Below are 20,344 nucleotides of genomic sequence, written 5' to 3' on the forward strand. Positions count from 1 at the left end.
TAGGCCCTGCAGTGCTAACAGTTGTGAGTGTCCATTATATTTTAAATTTGTGCCAACTTTTGAATGTGTTTTGCATATATTTCCAGGAAAGTTAGCCTCAAGTTTGTGTGTGGGGTAACATTTGGCAGCTACTATTCTTACTATGACATTTTCATAAATGCCTTTGTTAATAGTCAAATGATTTTTTTTCTTGTTGCCTGATAATCAGGAGAACACTAGAAGGAACTTGAAAGCTATGTATAATGTTAGCTCAGCCCCACAAGGTTACCTCCTTAGAACTTAAAAATGGCAACAACTTTCTAGGAAGGAGTGCTTTCAGATGCTAAAGTTTGTCAAAGGAGGGAAAGTAAAGAGGGGGCAGATATTGGGAAGGTTTGGGGGAGCTTGAAGTTTGCAAAAGAAAAGGAGAAAAATGAAAAAGGAGAGACTTTCTAAGAATTATACTTAAAGGAGAAAAAAGAGAAGGAAAAGTTTTTGATGACATGGTTTGGGGATAGAAGTAAAAACTAAATTTGGGTTCTAAGATAATAAGTCAAGTTGCCAGTTTCTCACCTCAAATCAAAAGGGATTCAGAATAATGCCAGGAATGTAGGCAAAAGTTTTCCAGGCATAGAGTTCTGCCCTCCCCTGGAACAAGAAAGGTGACAAGAGGTGACTTTTTATAAGAGTGGGGCTGGGAGAGAGAGGGATTTAGAAATATTGGAGCTCTAATTCTAGCTCAGATTTTGAAAATTTCATGTTCTGCAAAGCAGAAAGGTTGTTGTTGTTGTCGTTGTTGTTGTTTTTTAAACCATAGCACTGGTCTGGAAAAGGGGTAAAAGGTGAAAGGAGAGCGATTTTCAAGAAGTTTAAAAGTAAGTTAACAGTAAGGGTAAAGTTAGGGGAACAGGAAATTAGAATCGGGATGTGTAAAAAGGAACACAAGATGAGAATTTCCCTAGATTTCTGATATATCCTTGGTGTGGGAGCCAATCATGTTTTTAAAGCATCCCAGCTATACTCAATCACAGTCTGGCTTTTTCATTCCCTTTCTTAGTTTTTTTTCCCCAATTCCCCTCCCCCTCCTCCCCGCCTTTTTTTTTTTTTTTTTTTTTTTTTTTTTTTTTTTTTTTGTGGCTAAGGCAATTCAGGTTACACAGCTAGCAAGCATTAAGCGTCTGAGGACAAATTTGAACTCAGGTCCTCCTGACTCCAAGGTGAATGATCTATCTACAGTTTCACCCTCTCTTAGTTTTTAAGAATAAATAATAGGACTGATAGGTCACACTATTTTAATGTAAAATTCCAGAGTGGGAGGGGGTGGGAAACCAGAGCCACGTGTGACTGAAATAACACCACATCTAAAGTGAGATTCAGGACTCTCACTTAACTAAAATCTTCCTGGTATTCTTTAGCTTCCACATCTCGTGTGAGCCTTCAGGAAAGCATGGCATGGAAGACACTGCTTTGCCTCCTAGGGAAGGAAAAGATTCTGATCCCAAGTAGAAATCCCTCTGGCAAAGTCAGCAATCTTCCTCACGAAGTCCTGGTGAACCAGGTTCCTTCTCAAAGGTCTCATAGAAATCCTAATCTAAGTCACTTTTGGATCTTTTTTTTTTTTTAATTTGTAAAATCAAATTCAGAAACACTTATTAACGGTTTACTTTGTGCTAGAATCTGTCAATTCAAAGATGAAAACCAGTTCAGTGTATGACCTCCAAGGTCCCAATCCTATTGGTAGGTATGTGACTTGTATACCAATTAGAAGCAGCTGCGTGGTGCAGTAGATTAAAAGCACTGGGTCTAGAGTTAGTAAAAGCTGAGTTCAAATTCATTCTCAGAACTTAATGACTGGGGGGGGGGGGTGACACTTAATTTCCTCAGTTTATTCAACTTTAAAATAGGGGTGATAATAGTACCTACCTGGGAGGGTGGTCTTGAGAATCAAATGAAATATTATTTGTAAAGTACTTAGACACAGTGTCTGACACATAGTAGGTACTGTATAAAAGGCTTGTTCTCTTCTTTCCCAATTATAAATATAATCAAGGTAGAGTAACCGCAAAGAAGAAATCCCGACTTGTAGGAAAATGAAGGGATTGGAAGAGTTAAAATCTCTGAGGTACTTTCCGGCTCTAATATTCTATGTTTCAGTGGATATTAAGCCCATCCAGCCACCCCACAGAAACTTTGCTCTTTTTAAGGAACCTCTTCTTGCCACCTGTCTTGCCCCTTTGAGGGACGATGGGAAACTAAAGAAGTTCCCGGTTCGCTAGACCATAGGGTGTTGGGGAGAGAGTTTGGAAATGATGTGCTCTTTTGTAAGGGCCAGACTCGTGGTCTGAAGGGCATTAGGACCGTGAGGATCTCTTCCACTCTCCTTCTATCTCTTCCCCCAACCCCCTCCACCTCTCTCCTTTTTCTGCTCTGCAGGACTGAGCAGTGAGACAAGAGCTAAAACAAACAGCTGTGACTGAGAGAGCCAGCCAAAGCTCGGAAGAAACAGAAAACCCTATCCATATTGTCGCGCCCCCCCCCCCCCCCGACTATCCACCCTCTTCTTTCCTTCCCTCCCTCCCCAACTCCTTCTACCCCCCACCCCTACTTACCCTAACCTACCAAGCCACATCTTTAGTTTACTCCCGGCTCGCAGCACTGGGCTTTTCAACATGAGAAGGATCCGCGCTAATGCCATCGCAATCCTGACGGTCGCCTGGATCTTGGGCACTTTCTATTACTTATGGCAGGACAACAGATCCCATTCAGCATCCTCCAGCCGATCTCCTAGCAGCGGCGGAGGTGGCAGGAACGGACAGAGACCAGCTGGTAGGCTGGAACTCCACAGAGAAGACCGGACTATCCCCCTCATTGTGAGTAAGACCCAGTTGGCAAGAGGAGGCGAGATAGAGCCCGGTCTCTCTCCCTTCTTCCCCTCTATGTTCATTCCATTCTCCACTCCTCCTGCCGTACCCTTCCCCCCAGTCGCTGAGAAATTGCATAGAGTAGGGCGGTCCCAGTGCGAGGTGCTATCCCGAGGGACAGCCGGGCCCCGTTTGACAAGAGAGCTAGTGTGGGCGGGGGCAGCTGCGAGCTTTGCCTGGACATCTTTGTATATGTTGGATAATTCCTGCCCGTTGTTATGGCAACATTTACAATGATGGAAAGGGGTGGGCCTGGGGATTGGGAAGAAGAGAATTGTGTGTTTGTGTGTGGGGCCGGAATGGGGGGGGGGGGGAGGTAAGGGTGGTCCAAAGGAGGGACAGTGCCACTGTTTTTGAAGGAAAAAGTGATGAGAGAATAGGGGTGGAAAGAGGAAACGAATTGACAGGCTGGAGAAAAAAGTGTCTTGTGAGTTTGGCGGGCCAGACTTGCACGGGTTGCTGCTGCTCGCGAGAAAGATGTGGCAGCTCTCCCAGGCGCAGAGAGGAGGGAGGGGGAGACCGCGGGGACGCACTGAGCACAGCGCGCCTCCTTGGCCGCCGGCTGGATTTTGGCTGCGCCGGCTCTCCAAATGCTGGCTGCAGTGGAGCGAGATTCGCCGGAGACCGCGGCATCCTGGGCCCTAGTCCGTGGGAGAAGACAAAATGTTCTGTGCGTGGAGCTGGCTCTGGGCTCCAGCACCCGGGCGAGGAGGCCCTGCCAGGCTGAGCGGTTAGATCGCAGCTAGGATGGCATTCCACTCGTCAGCTTGGCTTGTCGCTAGGACGTCTGGAACCTAGAAGGGTTGCTCGCAGGATAGAGCCCTGCAAACTCGAGCATTCTCTTCTGGATCCTTGTCCTCCCATCCATTCCCAACTTTTCCCAATTTCTGCAGAGACCTGATTCCCAAGGTTCTTCTCCCACTTAACTGCCGTGTGTGTGTTCGCGCACGCGTGCTTATGTGTTTAATGAAGAGGATGTGAGACTGAGGGTTTCTTCGTCCTTATTCCGCTTTCCTCCGGTCTCCCAGTTAGATGGAGCTGTACGGACAAAAATTCTTTGGCTTAGAGGACTTTGCATCCTCCACTCTCCCTGCTCTCTCCTCTCCTATCCTGCGAAGTCTCAGGGGGCGCCCACGGGTTGCAGCAATGTGAGATGCGTGGTGGGGTGGAGAGGGGGAGTCCACATGATGCACTCCACAGGAGGTCAGATCTGAAACGTCAAAAGAAACTTAGAAACAAAGACAGCGCGGTCTAGGCTAGGGGGACGAGGCGGTGAGGGTGTCAGGACTTAGAGCCAGCTTCGAGCTGCCCTAGCTCCATCTCCTCTGTCTGATCCATCTCGAGGCCCTCTGTTAGTTCAAAGCCCTTAGTTGACCTCCGGGGGGCATCTACTGATTCCCTCAACCCTTTGGTTGGTACGGTGTGCTGGAAGGCCAAACACACTGTAGGAAAAGCAGGCTTCGACCGCCCACGCCCCCATTATGAAGTTGTAGGTATCCTTAAGGCTTCCAGTTCCGGAGGGAACTTTAAGACTGGAGAAGTAGAAAAAATGGACTGCCTGTGGGGGACTGAAGCAAAGAGTATTACCAGAAAGATAGGAAGAGGAAGAAGCAAGAGGAGGTGGGAAAGGGAAGAACTGGGAACATGGAGAATCTGAGAAGAGCATTTGCTATGAAAGGAAGAGAAGAAAACTGGAAGGGGGATTCAAGAAATTCAAGAAACTCCAGAGCCCGGAGTTTAAGTGCCACTCACTTCCGCTAGTGAACTGGAGGGACAATTGAAAAATGCCTTGAGAGCCTTTCCACAACTGCTGTAGGTATTTTTCCATTTAAACAAATAATAGCAATCTAGATTTTTGACTTGGGAGGCATAGTGGACATGTACAGAGACAAGTACTCTGAACGTGATTCTCCCTTCTTAGTTCTCTAAGTGTCTCTTCCAAGGGTGACTTGTTACCTTTTTTGTGTCCCAGTTTTCCTCATATCTGGTGGAACGATTTTAACGATAAAACCCTATTTATGTTGATTATTAGGGAGGGGAAGTTGATAAAGAAAAAAATGTTTCAGTATTTGAAATCCAAAATAAATCCCAACAAAATGAACCAAAATAGCCCCCGAAGTCCAGTAGAATCATTCGGTTACTCTTAATTTTCTTGAACAGCATTTGGGTCTGCTCTTAAACCCCGGAGAGACAAAGAGACCCGGATCTCTAGTTCTTTCCGCATATAATTTCCATTGGTTGTGATAAATATTTACAACGAAATGCTATATCCCTCTCCATGGTGCAGAAAGGAGGAAATGGATTAAAGGAGGCAAGAATAAGAGAAATGTTTCAGCCTTACTGCTTAAAAGATCCTGGATCTGGGTCTTGACAAAATTTTTATCTTTTAGATTTTCTGCATCTTGGAAGGCTTTGGTCTCAAATTCTTCTCTTTTGTCCTCACCCCTACCCCTACTCAATGCTTCTTTGAATTTCCTGTCTGGTTAGCCTGGAATCTTGCCCAAGTCCAGCTGAGAGTCCCCTAAAGATGGTGAGTTGGATTTTTGATTGGCCAAATTTCTTTTAAGGAAGGGATTTTTTCTAATCTCTATAGGGCCAGATTAGAGCAATACTTAAATGTATTGTTACAAAATAGATATAGAGCAATGGTTTGGAAAGTGGATTTATTCAAATCCAGGCATTGGAAAAATGATTGGGAGAAAAGTAAGGATCAAGGGGAAAGGGATGCTAAATTTAGAGAAAATTGAAAAGTCTTCTCCAAGCTGTGATCTCTATAATGTCCTCTGAATTCATTCATTTAGTCAGTAAATATTTATAGCACTAATTGTCTATACCACTCCTTTGACACAGATTATCATACTACCTCATTGCATTTCTTATATTGTTTTACTATTCAATTTCCAGGGTCCATGTGTTCTATTCATTTATCTTACCAGTTCAGTGTTCTCTATACACATAGCAGTGCTTAGCATTTGTTAAATTAATGGGATAATAAAGTCTCAAGAGGCTTCACTTTCACGAAAAAAGTGAGATGTAGAGAATGAAAAAGGAAGCTAGAGATGGGGGAAAATAACAGGCAGATGTGAGATGCTGGGGTGGGAGGGAGATGGCAGAGAGAGACAGCAAGCAGGCATTGATGGGCCCTTTTGATTCCCTTACTCCCCCGAGGTCTCTGGCCCTTGAATCCTTTGGTCATGTTCCTCAGCTTTTCATTTCATGCCACCCTGGCCTGAACTGATTCTCCTAAAGCTGGGATCTTTGAAGTTAACCGGATAAATAATACCAGCACTTTCTTTGGGTATTAAACTCTCTTACAAGTTGCAGATGCAGCAGAGATTTTCCTCTCTTCCTGAAGTTTGGAAACTACTGATTTCATTCTCTTTGTGTCCAAGTTATTTTCCTGGCTAGTTAAGTCAAAATACTTCATGAGGATGTTTCAGACCTATGTACTGCAGCTGATGGTGAGAGGCAGAGAAAATGTAGCAGAGTCATCATTGCCTTCCAGGAAGAAGTACAAAAGTGTGCCAAATGCCTAGGAAGAGAGGGAATTTATTCTTGTACCTCTTTTAGCATCTAGCAAGGTGTATCATACAAAGTAGATACTTAATAAAAGTCAAATAATGAATGAATGAATAAGTAATCTAAATGTGCAGCCTATTTTTTCCTAACTTAATAACATGTTCTAGGAGTCTGGATTCCCATTTTCTCAGCATAACTCTTTTATAATAACTGGACTATATGATCTTCTGCCTCAGTTTCTTTAGAGGTAAAATGGGGATAGTAGCAGCACCTATACCACACTGGGTTGTTGTGAGGATTAAATGAAATAATATTTGTAAATTGCTTAGTAAAATATCTGGCTTTTAGTAAGAACTTAATATTTGTTTTCCTCCTTCTGACATCTATCCCATCCCCATATGAAATCACTAATTGAATTTTGTCTTTTCAAATTTTTGACTTTGGTATGTATATAAGAGCCAAAGGAAGATACAGACATTGTTTCTTTGTGGGCAACTCAGAATGTTATATTTGGAACTTTGACATAACATAATTTGCAAAATAATTAGGCAGCCAGGTGGTGAACTTTTAGATAAAGCAAGAGATTCTTGGATTCAGGGAGATCTAAATCCTGCCTTAGACATTAATCATGTGACCTGGACAAGTCACATAGTCCCTCTGCGCCTCGTTTCTTTATCTGTGAAAGGGGTATGAGAATAATAGTACCTACCCTACAGTGCTGTTGTTAAGGATAAAATGATCAAACATATGTATTGTGCTTTTCAAATTTTGAAATGCTATATAAATCCTAGTTATTATTAAATTATGGTATCTCCTATATTGAAAGTGACTTAAAAAGTCATCTAGTTCCAAACATGTTTGTGCAAGAACCCTTTCTATATTCCTGATAAATGGATCATCTAGCCTCTCATCATTTGAATTATTCCACTTTTATAAATTTTTTTCCAAATTTTGTTCCCCTGCAAATTCTATCTGTGATTCCTAGTTCTATTTGTAGGTTCACATAAAATACTTATAACATGACAGTCCTTGGAGAAAGCTGTCATATTCCCCCTATATAAATGTCTCCATTTCTTCAACCAGTCCTCAAATAGACATGATTTATAGCATCTTTTCCATTCTGACTGGACTCTGCTCTTCAGGATTGGCACCTAAGCCTGAATGAAATAGCAATCGTGGTCTGACAGGGAAGAATACCCATGAGTACTGCTCTTGTTCTGAAACCTATACTTCCTTCTTTTAACACAGCTTAAATTTATGTCAGCTTTACTAATTATCAAGTCATTTGATTGACATATACTAGACTTATAGTCCACTAAATCCTGGGGACTTTTTATTTTAGATGTGGAATTCATAAACTAGAACTGAAGTTCTGACTTTTTATGGACTGGATTAGCTTTAGGAATAACCCCCTGAATGTCTTTTTGATTTGTGCTCCCTATCATGATTTCTTCTGAGAGCATCATAATTTATTTGTTTATTAAAGCTTTTTATTTACAAAGCATATGCATGGGTAAAATTTTCCAATATTGAATCTTGCAAAACCTTTTGTTCCAAATTTTCTCCTCCCCCCCAGCTGGCAGGTAGTGCAATACATGTTAAATATGTTGAAATACGTGTTAAATCCAATATATGTATGCATAGTTATATAGTTATCTTGCTGCACAAGAAAAATCAGATCAAGAAGGAAGAAAAAGAAAAACTGATAAAGAAAACAAAATGCAAGCAAATAATAACAACAGAGTGAGAAGAGCATCATAATTTAAATTGTATTGTTCCCATCCGTCATCTTCTATGAGAATATCAGAATATAGCTCATATTTAGATCTCTAAAAAAATGGTAAAAGGGCCTTCAGTTCTCATACAAGCATTCAGGCTAATAATACATTAAATATAGGATAAGCCAGGATTTTGTTATTTGTTAACACCAAAGGTTATGTAGATTGTAAAATAAATTTGAGAAGATTGGTTGGATTTGGAATGTGGAGACAATACAAAGACATTGAGTAGAGTAAGGACATGATCAGTTCTATATATTAGAACTATGACTTAGGCAGTCCTACCTTTTGAGGCCAACTTATTCATTCACGAGAAAAGACGCATCTGTATTTGGGAGCCAGAAAATAACAAAAGTTTACTGTGTTCTTGTTTACAAAATACATTATCTTATCTAATCCTTGTAACAACTCTGATAGGCATAAGAGTACAAGAATTTGTATTTCCATTTTATAAGACAGGAGCTCCCTTATTAAGAGGAAGAACCAGGATTTGAACTTGATCTTTCATCACACCACATTCAGGAAAAAATAAGTTGTAGATTTGAGCTTATTCAGGAAGGAATACAGAGTTTTGTCTTTTTTGGGACAATTACTTTTTTTTTCTTTGCTGAGGCAATTGGGGTCACACAGCTAGGAATTGTTAAATGTCTGAAGTCACATTTGAACTCAGGTCCTCTTGACTTCAGGGTAGGTGCTCTATCCACTGCACCATGTAGCTGCTCCTTGAACAGTAACTTTTAAAAGTAATATGTTATTTTTTAAAAGCTGCATTGCTTCCCTTATTAAATGAAAAAGAAATTTTAGTAACTCTTCTCTATTCTTGCCTCCTCAAACTTTGTGGTTGATCCTGGTGACTTCTGGAAGACCTGTGCTCTACAAATATGTACCTCCAGAGTCTCAGGCTTGTAAGTTTATAAGCTTTCAAACTAGAAATGCTTTAGGCATATAGAATTTAATCTCTCTAGAATGTGGGCCATTTTGGAGGACTTTTGTATACTCTGGAATTTACCTTGATTTATGAAGACTCAAGTGTTTCACAGAACAGTGATTCTTAGATAATTATTTCTTCAAAATATATTTTGCTTTTGGGAAGTTTATGTTGTAGAATTCAGAGCATGTTATCCTGGAGGAAAAAAAAAATAAAGCTCTGTAATAAGATTGGATTACATAATTTTAAAAGATTAAAATCACTATATCTCAAAAGCAGAGCTGTCATGATTACCCTCATTCTCCCTTCTCAAACCATAAGTCCAAAAAAATTCCTTTAGAAATAAGAGCTTCATAGAATACACACACACACACACACACACATATACATACATATACATATATATATATATATATATATATATATATATATATATATAATATATATATATATATATATGCAGAGAGACAGAGACACAGAGAGAGACTTGAATTCTCCCCATCTTTTAGAAAATCTGAAGTTAAGCACTTACCAGCAATTTGAAGGTATCAAGAGTGTTTATTACCTATCTATAAATGAAAATATCTACCATTTATGATCCTTTGTATAATTTATCCCATGACTGATTTCTTCTATGAATGTGTATAATACTTGTCATCTTTCCCACAAAATTATTAGGTACTTAATTATATGTTGTCTATATTTGCTATCATTTATATATGTCTTGCATGCCTAGTTAGATTAAAAGTTCCTTAAAGGCAAGGATTACATTTTATAATCTTTCATAGCAATAATAGTGTTTCATATCTTTCTAGATAACATAGTATATTCTCACAAGTATTAATCATAAAAACAAAAATTCAGAAGGGAGTAAAGGAAGGAATGAAGGACACAAGTGAAATAGTAATCATCATTATAGTGACATCAAAGTTTCAGAGGAGGCATATGAAAATGATGAGGTCATCTACTTAAAGTAAGAGGAATAAATCAAGGGTAGGGGTGCTGAGTGACAGTGTGGATGTAGTCAGAGTCTGAAATCAAGAAGACAAATCTTGATTTCAAATTTGGCCTCAGACATTTACTAGCTGTGAAACCCTGAACAAGTTACTTAACCTCAGTTAAGTTTGCCTCAGTTTTCTCATCTATAAAATGAGTTGTAAAAGGAAATGGGAAACCATTGCAATGTCTTTGCCAAGAAAACCCCAAATAGGATCATGAATTGTCAAATGAGAAAAGTGAAAATAATGTGGATGGACTCTACTAATGGGGAATGGGAGCTATAGTCTTAAAAAAAAAATGAAAAGGATTACTCTGCAACAGTAAGATGTTTCCCCACCCACACCCCCATTCCACAGAATGGCATGAATTAATCATTAGTACTCAGGAACTTTTCCCCTAAAGAGTTATGTTTCTCCCAGGCAGGATTAGAGAAGGAAGGTGGTAAGTTTTATTGTGTATTGAGACATAATCACAGTGTTGAGAGATTCTAGTATGAACAAATAGTGGGGTTCTGGTTGGCTTTTGAACTAGAAATGCTCTGAAAAGCTATTTGTCACTTAAGTATTACTAGAAGTAGATACATTCACATTTAGAAGATAGTGTAGAACAGTGAAAAAAGCACTTGCTTCAGAATCAGAGAATCAGTATTCAAATGATGCCTCTTTTATGTACTATCTGTGTACTATATGTCACGTACCAGCTATCTTTTCAATTCTCTTTGTCTTAATTTCTTCATCTACCAAAATGAAGAACTTTGACTAAAAGCCCTCTGAGTTTTCATTTCAATTTCAAATCTATGGTCCTATTTTTAGTAGCTCATTGAAGTACATTACTATCATTAGGGTACTTTTCTTAAGTATAAATCTATTGAAGAAAAGAAGAACTCTTTCATAACTCAGTTCTCTGATATTCTCATGATTGACCCAGTATTTTACTCTGTATAGATCTACTGAAGGATTCTTATACTTTTGGGATCCTGATTATGTTACTTTTCCCCCTTTATAAGATTATACATTTAGTATGTTTAGCTATCAAGTTCTTTCTTTTAATTATATATTATGCAATCTTGTGTTGAGTAATAGCACAACTATAACTATTTTTGATCTTTTGGAATTAATTATAAATAATATTAAATACCCATGCAACTTAGATAAACAAATTTTGTAAATGTCATAATTTTTCAGTTATTGAAAGTTTTCATCAAGATTTTTTTGGTATTCATTTTTCTTCCCTTTTCTTCTCATATGGTCATTATTAGTATGTACTTTCTGGCCCTGCTTTTTCTCATTTATTTGTAATAATAAAAAAGCCAAAAGTATTAGTTATTTTTTTAGTTTTCTTTTGTATTCCTTTAATTGAAGGAAGAAATTTATTTCAGTGCCATTGTAGAAGCCATCTAAATTTCCCATAGGATACTGTTCTTCCCTTTATTCCTGTGAAACTTTCAAAAAATATATAAAACTTGTCTTTATTCTCAAAACCAAACTTTCAAGATAAAAAATTATATCTGATATTATATATGTGTATATAAGCAATAAAAGGATATAAAGATTCCTGGGAATATATATTATATATGTATATGCACATATACATATATACATATAAAATATAAATAAAATAAAGGGATATAAGTATATATACATATATGTATATATGCACATATAACATATACATTATATACGTATAAAACAATAAATATACACAAACATATATATTCCTAGGATTCCTGGGAATATGTGTGTACTAAAGAATTGCAGAAAGAATATGAAGAAATATTGGAAGATATATTTGAACTATTGTGAAGAAGGCAGAACCAAGGGATTGATATGTACAGTGATCATCATAATGAAAAAGACATCACAATTCTTATTAAATGAAATGACCAATCTTAGTTCTAGAAGAATGATTATGAAACAGATTTCCCTCCACTTGGAAGAGAATTAGTGAGCTATAGATGTAGACTGTTGCAAATGTCATCAGACATAGTTCTCCTGTTGGTCTGTTTTGCTTAACTGTTTTGCCTTGTTTTAAGAGAAAGTTATGTGGTTTATAAATGGAGAAGATAGGGAGAGAGTAAAAAAGGAAGGGTGATGTAAAAGCAAGAAAAGCATCAACAAAAAATTTACAAAATTCCAAAACAAAACAAAAAGATTCTCTTAATAACCTGTACAAATAACTTAAATACATCATAATTTATATGGACTCTTTGGCTGATTAATAACATTTCACAACAAAAAATTAATTTAAAAGTAGATAGTACAACCAAATTAGTTTCAAAGGGATTCTATCTTCTGACTTAGGATACATTCTTAATATTCTCATAGTATTTACCTATTTCTTTAGAAAAAAATAAAAATAAAAAACGATATAATATAAGCATGAGAGAATGCTACTTTTTATGCAAAGAAAAGAATTTCTATAATATATTACAAACTTTTAAATAATTTTAATCACATTAAAAAAGAATAGCTCAAGCTTGAATGGTGAATTCAATATGAAGTTTATGCTCACACTTAAGGGATAATTGTAAACTTTTAAATGCAATTTTATCCATTATGCTCCATAAAATATTTGGTGATTTTCCAATGCATATATATATATATATAATTCTTTAATTCCTTACCCGGGTGGATTTCTACTACATTATACTAAATCTTGATATGAAAAATAATGAACACAAAATTGATATATTAGGATATTATTTTTTATGTTATTTGATATCTTAAAATTTAGAAATTTCCCAAATAGAATATATATCAGATAGTTACTTGTTTTCCTAGGTATCATAAATATGTAGACTGAAGAAAGGCAAAGTTTTAGGAACAGCAAACGTGGAATTGGAAATCCCCTTCCTTTGTGTAAGAGAAATTCCTATGAATTTGTGTGGTGAATGGATTGGAAGACTGTGAAACAAGTCAAAAGATGAATGGTTTAAATGCTATCTGTGGGCTATATTGTGCAATAGATGTCCATTATACTATGGACTTGATAAATTAATCATTTAAAAATATATGGAGCACTTATCACATATAAAGACCTCTCTGCTAAGATATAAATGATAAAAGTGGAATTTGTAGTTGTATTAAGTATCATGCTGCTTCCCAAGAATATACATAGACAAACACATGACAAGAGGCATCAAGGGATGGAGGAATGGCCTTAGAGTCAAGAATACCTTGATTTTAAGTTTTATCTTTTCCACATATTAGGACAGCTAAATGGTACAATGAATAGAGCACTGAGCCTGGAGTCAGGAGGACTTAAGTTCAAATCCAGTCTCAGACACTTACTAGCTGTGTGACCCTAGGCAAATCATTTAACCTTCTTTGCAAGTTCATTATCAATAAAATGAGCTGGAGAAGGAAATGGCATGCCATTATTATCTTTACCAAGAAAGCCCCACAAAGAGAAGTCACAAAGAGTCAGACATGACTGGGATGACTGCGAAACAACTGCCATATATTAGTTGAGTTACCATAGACAAGTTGATTGACTTCTCCATCCCTGACAACTCTCTAAATTGGAATAATCCCTAATAATCCCTATTAGACAATTCTCTAAATGGAAAATTACATAAAGATTACCAGTTTGCATATGGAGCTTCCACATAGGCAATTTTTTGTAGTAATGAAATCATAGATCTGGGCAAATATAGATAGATAGATATCACTAAATGTATTTGTGAGTGTGTGTGCCAGAGCATTACTTTTTTTTTCATTATTTTTTTTTGCTTCTTGACTTTTTATTCCTCTACATGAATTTTGTAATGTTTTGCTAGCTTCATAAAGGAACCTTTTTGGATAACTTGATTTCTATGACAAATTAGTTAACCTTGTTGGTATGAATAAGTGAATCAATTTAAGTAGTATTGTTATTTTTATTATATTAGCATAACCCAGCCATGCATGAACAATTAATATTTCTTCTAATATTTGTCTGTCTTTATTTTTTTAAGTGTTTTGCAGTTGTATTCAGGTGGCTCTAGCATTTGTCTTAGTAGGTGGATTTCCAAATATTTAATACATTCTATAATTCTATAATTATTTTGAGTGGAATTTCTCTTTTTTGTTATTATTCAGAAAAGCTGATTATTTATATTAGCTTATTTTATACCTTGTAACTTTGCTGAATTTATTGTTTCAATTAATTTTTTAGTTGAATCTTTAAGGTACTCTTAACAGAATATCAAAACATATATAAAAAGTTTTAGTTTTGCTTTCTCTTTGTCTATGTGTATTCTATTAATTTCTTTTTCTTGTTTCATTGCTTTAGCTTGTATTATTAATAATGGTGAATGATAATGAACATCTTTGCTTTTCTCCTAATCCTATTTGAATTATTATTATTATTATTATTATTTTTTTTTTTTTTGCTGAGGCAATTGAGGTTAAGTGACTTGCCCAGGGTCACACAGCTGGGAAGTGTTAAGAGTCTGAAACCAAATTTGAACTCAGGTCCTGCTGACTTCTGGGCTGGTGCTCTATCTACTGTGCCATCTAGCTGCTTCTCCTATTTGAATTAAAAACAATTTTTTTAATTTTTGTTTTTTTAATTTCCTATTTGAAAGGCCTCTATCATGTTTTCATATAAATAATGTTGGTTCTTGGTTCAGAGATACTCTATATTATTTTAAAGAAAAAGTGCTTTAAAACTTTTTAAAAATAGAAATGGATGGTATGTTTTATCATATAGTTTTTATTGTTTTTGCTATTAATAAAGTCTGTTTTGTTCATGTTATTCCTGATATTGAACTTGCAATCTTGGCAATCTTGGCAAATTAAATTGGCTCATATTATATAATCTTTTTGATACTTTGATATGTTTGATATCATGGCTTCTTTGCCAATATTTTATTTTAAAATTTTGCCTTGGTATTTATTAGAGATATTGGTCTATAGTATTCTTTCTATTTTCTTAAGGTTAAGGTATCAAGGCCATATTTGTATCATAAAAGAAATCTAGCAGGATTTCGTCTTTTTCCTGCTTTGCAAACAATTTGTGTAAAAATGGAATTAATTGTTTTTTGAATGTTTGATAAAATTCACATGTAAATCCCTTTGGTCCTGGAATTTTTATTTTTGAGAATTTAGCTAGGCTCCCTATTCCCACATCTCATGCTTGGAATATTTAAACCTTTAATTTCTTTTTCTTTAATCTGAGTGTTTTATATTTCTGTAGGCATTAATCCATTTCATTTAAATTATTGGCATATCGTGGGTGTATCACTATTTTTTTCTCTTTATATCTATCTCAGTGAATCTTTCCTTCCTCTTAATTTCCTATTTCTCAGTCCCTGTTCTTTTTTTTTTTTTTTCATTCTCTGTTGAATTGAATGTATTTCTACATCAAACTGTGTTTGTAAGGTCATGTCTGACTCTCCTATGTCATGTTGAGATAAATGTGAGGTTCATGTTACACCTATTTCTTCTTCTTCCAAATCTGTATAATTTTTTTTTTTGGTAATGTATCCTTACTGTATCAGATAACTGGTAATATTTTCTTTCTCCCCCTTTCTTTCCTAGCATATTTCTTTTTTCTCTCCCTTTTCTTTCTTAAGGATATCAAAACAGAACAAATTACTCCTTCAACTGTCATTTAGCTCTCTTTGTAATCTTTTAAATTATAAAGTTTTAAGGGGACAGTTGTTTCTTCTCTTTCTATTAGAATGTATCATCATCATCATCATCATCATCATTATCTAATTCTTTTTTATTTGCACAAATACATTTGCCTTTCTTCCTATGCTTCTGTGTTTGCATTTCAACTTTGTATCACCAACACTTAATTCATTGCTTTGCATGTTGAATCTAGAATGTGGGTTTGAGGCCCCAATGGCCTTTAGACTTGAACCAAGTCAGCAAACTAATTAATTAAGGATGCTTAATCTCGTCCATCTCTGAAATATTCCAGTGGTACTTTATTAATCTCAAAGTTTTTCCAAAGTGTAGGTTCAACACCCTCCTCCCCACTCCCACACACAGAGTTTCCAGAGGCTCCCTGTCAGCTTCAGGATCAAGAATAAAATCTGTTTTGCATTCAAAGTAATTTATTACAAAGCTCCTCTTTCTCAACTTTCCAGCTTTTAAAAACCTTACAACCTACCACATCCTTTTAAATCTTCTGACACTTGTTTCCTTGCTGTTCTTTGGAGAAGACACTCCAACTCTTAACTCTAGGTATTTTCTTTGGCTATTCCCCCATGCTTGGAATATATTCCTTCATCTCTTCTCCATGGCTATCTTATTTTTCTTTAAGCCCTACCTACATCTCCACTTTCTTCAGGAAAACTTCATCAACACCTCTAAATTCTAATTTCTTCTTTCTATTGAATTTTTTCCTATTTATCCTACATATATACATACATAGTTGTTTGCATGCTGTCTCCCTCATAAAATTGTGAGCTCCTTGAGGTTAAGTTCTGTCTTTTGCCTCTTTTTGAATATCCATTATTTAGAACAGTGCCTGGAATATAATAATGCTTAATAAATACTTATTGGCTGATCATTGACTATTACTGCTAAATATTTGGAAAGGAAAGTTTTTGTATCTTTGAACACCATTCCTTTGTAAGCTTGTTAGAAGCCTAATTATTATCCCATCTCTTCATGCCTTATTTCCTTGATAGATGATATGCTACATGAAGGCATGATCTATATCTTAATCATTTTTTACAATTGTTCCAGACAGCTCTTTAATACTGTGAGTTAGAGTCAAGTTGCCTACTTGCAATCAAGGGTTGGAAGTTTCTATACTAGGAAATCCTCATACTGATGAAATCATGAGTCAGGGCCAAAAAAAAAAAAGCCACCATAATGCCTGGTATATAATATAAGCTTAATAAATATTTGATGAATGAATGAGTGGAGTCATTTGAAATTTTCTCTAGTAGGAAACAAAAAAATAAAATCAATAATTCCACTTTATCACTCATTAAAGGATGAATGCAGTAGTTGTTGGATCATTTGTTAACTATTATTGTGAAAACTGAATACGATGTGGTGCTAGTGGTAGAGAACTGAGGTGTAAGAATCTCCTCTTGTTGGCACACAGATCCAAAACGAACTTGTAAACCTGAAAAGTCTGAGTGGCAAAAGGGATTTTATTGGCACTGAGAAGCCAGCTTTGCTAGGTAGACAGACTCCTCAGTAGCAAGGTCCTATCAGAGAAATAACAAAGGTTATCACTGAGAAGAGGGTATCTTCACAGCATGTAAGAGTCCCGGCAGGCAGCTGAGCCAAGAAAAGTCCCTTGGCAAAGTATAATCTTACTTTGGACTTCTGCAGAGATTTGGAGTTCAAAATTGTCAGCCCCAGATCTCCAACTGAATAAAATCATTTTGAAGGCTTTTTCCCAGAGCCTGGAATTTCCTGAAGAGGATCCGGGACACCCCCAAAAAAACAATGGAGGGTGATTTGACCAAGATCTCCAATTGAATGACCACTTGAAAAAGACTTGTCTAGGAAAGTATGCTTTTTCTCAGATTTTCCAGGGTCTGAGACCCCGAATCCAGTTTCAGGGTTCACTCCCTTCAAATAGATTTCCTGGTGTGAGACCTAATCATCCCACCCTATTAAAGCCAAAGTTTGTCTCATTTTCTCTTTTCAAAATCCCTTCTGCATCTTCATTGGTTTTAGAAGTGCATTTATAGAAGAGGAGCCAGAGCACTGGGAGAAGGTGCAGCAAGGAAAGGACAGATACACCACTGACCCACATGACAGTCTTGCCTCTTGCTTTTCATATGGGCTTTTTCTCATCTAATCCATTCTTTCTAGTGTTTGATCAGCTCCTTCAAGAAATGTGGCCTGTTTTAAGATAGTATTGTGGCAGTGGCTATGCAGAAATGGGGTTTGAGTTTCTGAATCCCTTCTGAAGCTTTGGTACTTGGAGTGGATTTAGTGGAGTAGGTGGTATGAAGGCTTTCAGAGGCCTGAGCCTTATGGGGACAGTCTTTTTTTTTTTTTTTTTTTTTTTAAATATGGAATGCTTCACCAATTTGCGTGTCATACTTGCACGGGGGCCACGTTAATCTTCTCTGTAATTGTTCCAATTTTAGTATATGTGCTGCCAAAGTGAACACTATGGGGACAGTCTTGTTGGTCTGACTAACTAAGTAGCCAGGAAGTATCTTCCATCACTCATTTAATTTAGTCTTAAACAAATGAACCAAATGCCATAGATAGAAGCAGCAAAGGGGCTTAGGCTTGATGTTAAAACAAACTTCCCAACAATTGGATTCTGTATTCTCTCTAGAATCAACTTTTACTTTTCTGTCTGGCATTTAAAGTTTTCCATAGCCTTGTTCTTTCTACCTTCCAAGGTTTTTTTTTTTTTTTTTTTTTGACTGTCAATCAAAGCATCCCAGCTTTTAGCCATATTGGTCTACTTCCTGTTCCTCCCATTCCTCTTGCTTTACACACCATTCATCCCTCATGCATGGAATGCTTTCTTTCTTTTACTCCACCTCTTCTCATTCCTGTTTTTTTTTTTTTAAACTCAATTTAAGAACTACCATCGACATAAAGTTTTCCTGCTCTTTTAGCTGCTTCCCTAAACTACCATGTATTCCTTTTATATTCTGGCTATACATATGTACATACTGTTATTAACATATATATTATATATGTATATAATAGCATAATATTAAGATGTTTTATACTAAGATGTTGTATACAGACTTTTGAAAAAATAAAGCTAAGTTTATAGTCATTTAGTCATTTTCAGTCATGTCTGAGGAGTGGAGTGGGTGGGTTTCTTGTTAAAAATACCAGAGTAGTGTGGCCATTTCCTTTTCCAGCTCATTTTATAGATAAGGAAACTGAGGCAAATAGGGTTAAGTTATTTGGCCAGGGTCACACAACTGGTAAGTGTCTGAGGCCAGATTTGAATTCAAGATGAGTCTTTCCAATTCCAGGCTCTGATTCTATCCACTATGCCACCCAGCATCTCAACTCCTGCCTGAGACTGGATTTGTGATTCTAGATGCAATGATCTATTCACTGAGTCACCTAGCTTTTAGTAATAGGTAGGATTCAAACAAATACTGGGAGTGGGATTCTAGGTGGAGGGCTATTGGCTTTTAAGGGCTGAAAGAATTCAAAAATAAATAAATAAATAAATAAGAATTCAGAGAAGAGTTAATATTAAAAGTAAACATTAGTAGAAAGTAGAAAATAATCTCTGGGCCATAACTTTATCTAGCTCTCTGCCTACTCAGTTTCTTGTGTTTGAGAGCATTTAAATTGTCTGAGAGGTCAAGGATTGTTCTGTAAGACTGCTTCCTCACATAACAGCTGACTGGTTGTTTTTCTATCTCCCTATTTGCCAAAATATTAATATTATGCTGCAGCTTATCATTTTTCAAGTGGGTGCCCTGAAATGCCTGCTGTTGCTATGGTGGTAGTGGACAGCTACAGTATTGATCGCTGCCCATGAAGTGAGTGACAAGACAGCTTTTCAGTGATTCTGAAACTTGAGATCTGAGTCCTAAATAACCTTTGGAGCCAGCCGCTGAAGAGCCGTGTGATGCTTCTGGTTGAATACAATTAGGATATTACTGAGGAGGGAAGGGTTCTCACAGATGAGCATAGTTTCCTTTAGTTTGAGGTAATTTCAAAGGTGAGAAGAACTGTATGAGACAAAACGCTTGAAAAGTCTCTACCAATTAAACTTAGCCTCATTAAAAAAAAAAGAAGCCCTACTTAAATTTTGTGATCTAACATAGCACTTATATTCAGTAGTGTTAATGATGATAGAGGATTATCACTTTTCATGGGAAAGGTGAGATGGAAAAAACAAATGGCACCCAGTAACCCATGAACAAATATAATTCTCCTTTGCTCCATGGATTCCATTCTGGCTTTGTGTATCTTATGTAATTCCTTGACCTAATATTACCTGACAAGTTGTTTTATGCTACTGGTTTGAGACTCCATATTTCATGCTGTATGGACTCAATTCTGGCCAAAAACTGGGGCTTGGATTTAATGAAACCCTATTCTGCTCCCTGAATGATATCTTTTACTTTAATAGTCGATAAACATTTATTAAGCACCTATAATATGCCAGGCAAGGGAGTTAAGTGGTACAGTGGTTAGAGTACCAAACCTGAAATTAGGAAGGACTCCTCTTTCTGAGTTCAAATATAGCTTCAGATACTACTTATGAGTCACTTACTGTGACTGTAGGTAAATCACTTAAAAAATGCTTTGTTTTTCTCATCT

General features: G+C 36.6%; 1 protein-coding gene and 1 non-coding gene across 2 annotated transcripts in view; one reads left to right on the plus strand and one right to left on the minus strand.

Moving 5' to 3' along the window:
- Positions 1-1,091: 1,091 nt before the first annotated feature.
- The window catches only part of GALNT16 (polypeptide N-acetylgalactosaminyltransferase 16), a 112,810-nt gene continuing 93,557 nt past the window's right edge, over positions 1,092-20,344 (plus strand). Inside the window, exon 1 of the mRNA XM_051977899.1 lies at positions 1,092-2,849. Coding sequence (XP_051833859.1) covers positions 2,649-2,849 — 201 coding nt within the window. The 5' untranslated portion in view covers positions 1,092-2,648. The remainder of the gene's footprint in view (positions 2,850-20,344) is intronic.
- On the minus strand, positions 18,094-18,201 carry LOC127552556 (U6 spliceosomal RNA). The gene has a single exon (XR_007951432.1). It is a non-coding gene; the product is annotated as a U6 spliceosomal RNA (small nuclear RNA).

The sequence above is a fragment of the Antechinus flavipes genome, chromosome 2, assembly GCF_016432865.1.
Source record: "Antechinus flavipes isolate AdamAnt ecotype Samford, QLD, Australia chromosome 2, AdamAnt_v2, whole genome shotgun sequence".
Taxonomy (NCBI): Eukaryota; Metazoa; Chordata; class Mammalia; order Dasyuromorphia; family Dasyuridae; genus Antechinus; species Antechinus flavipes.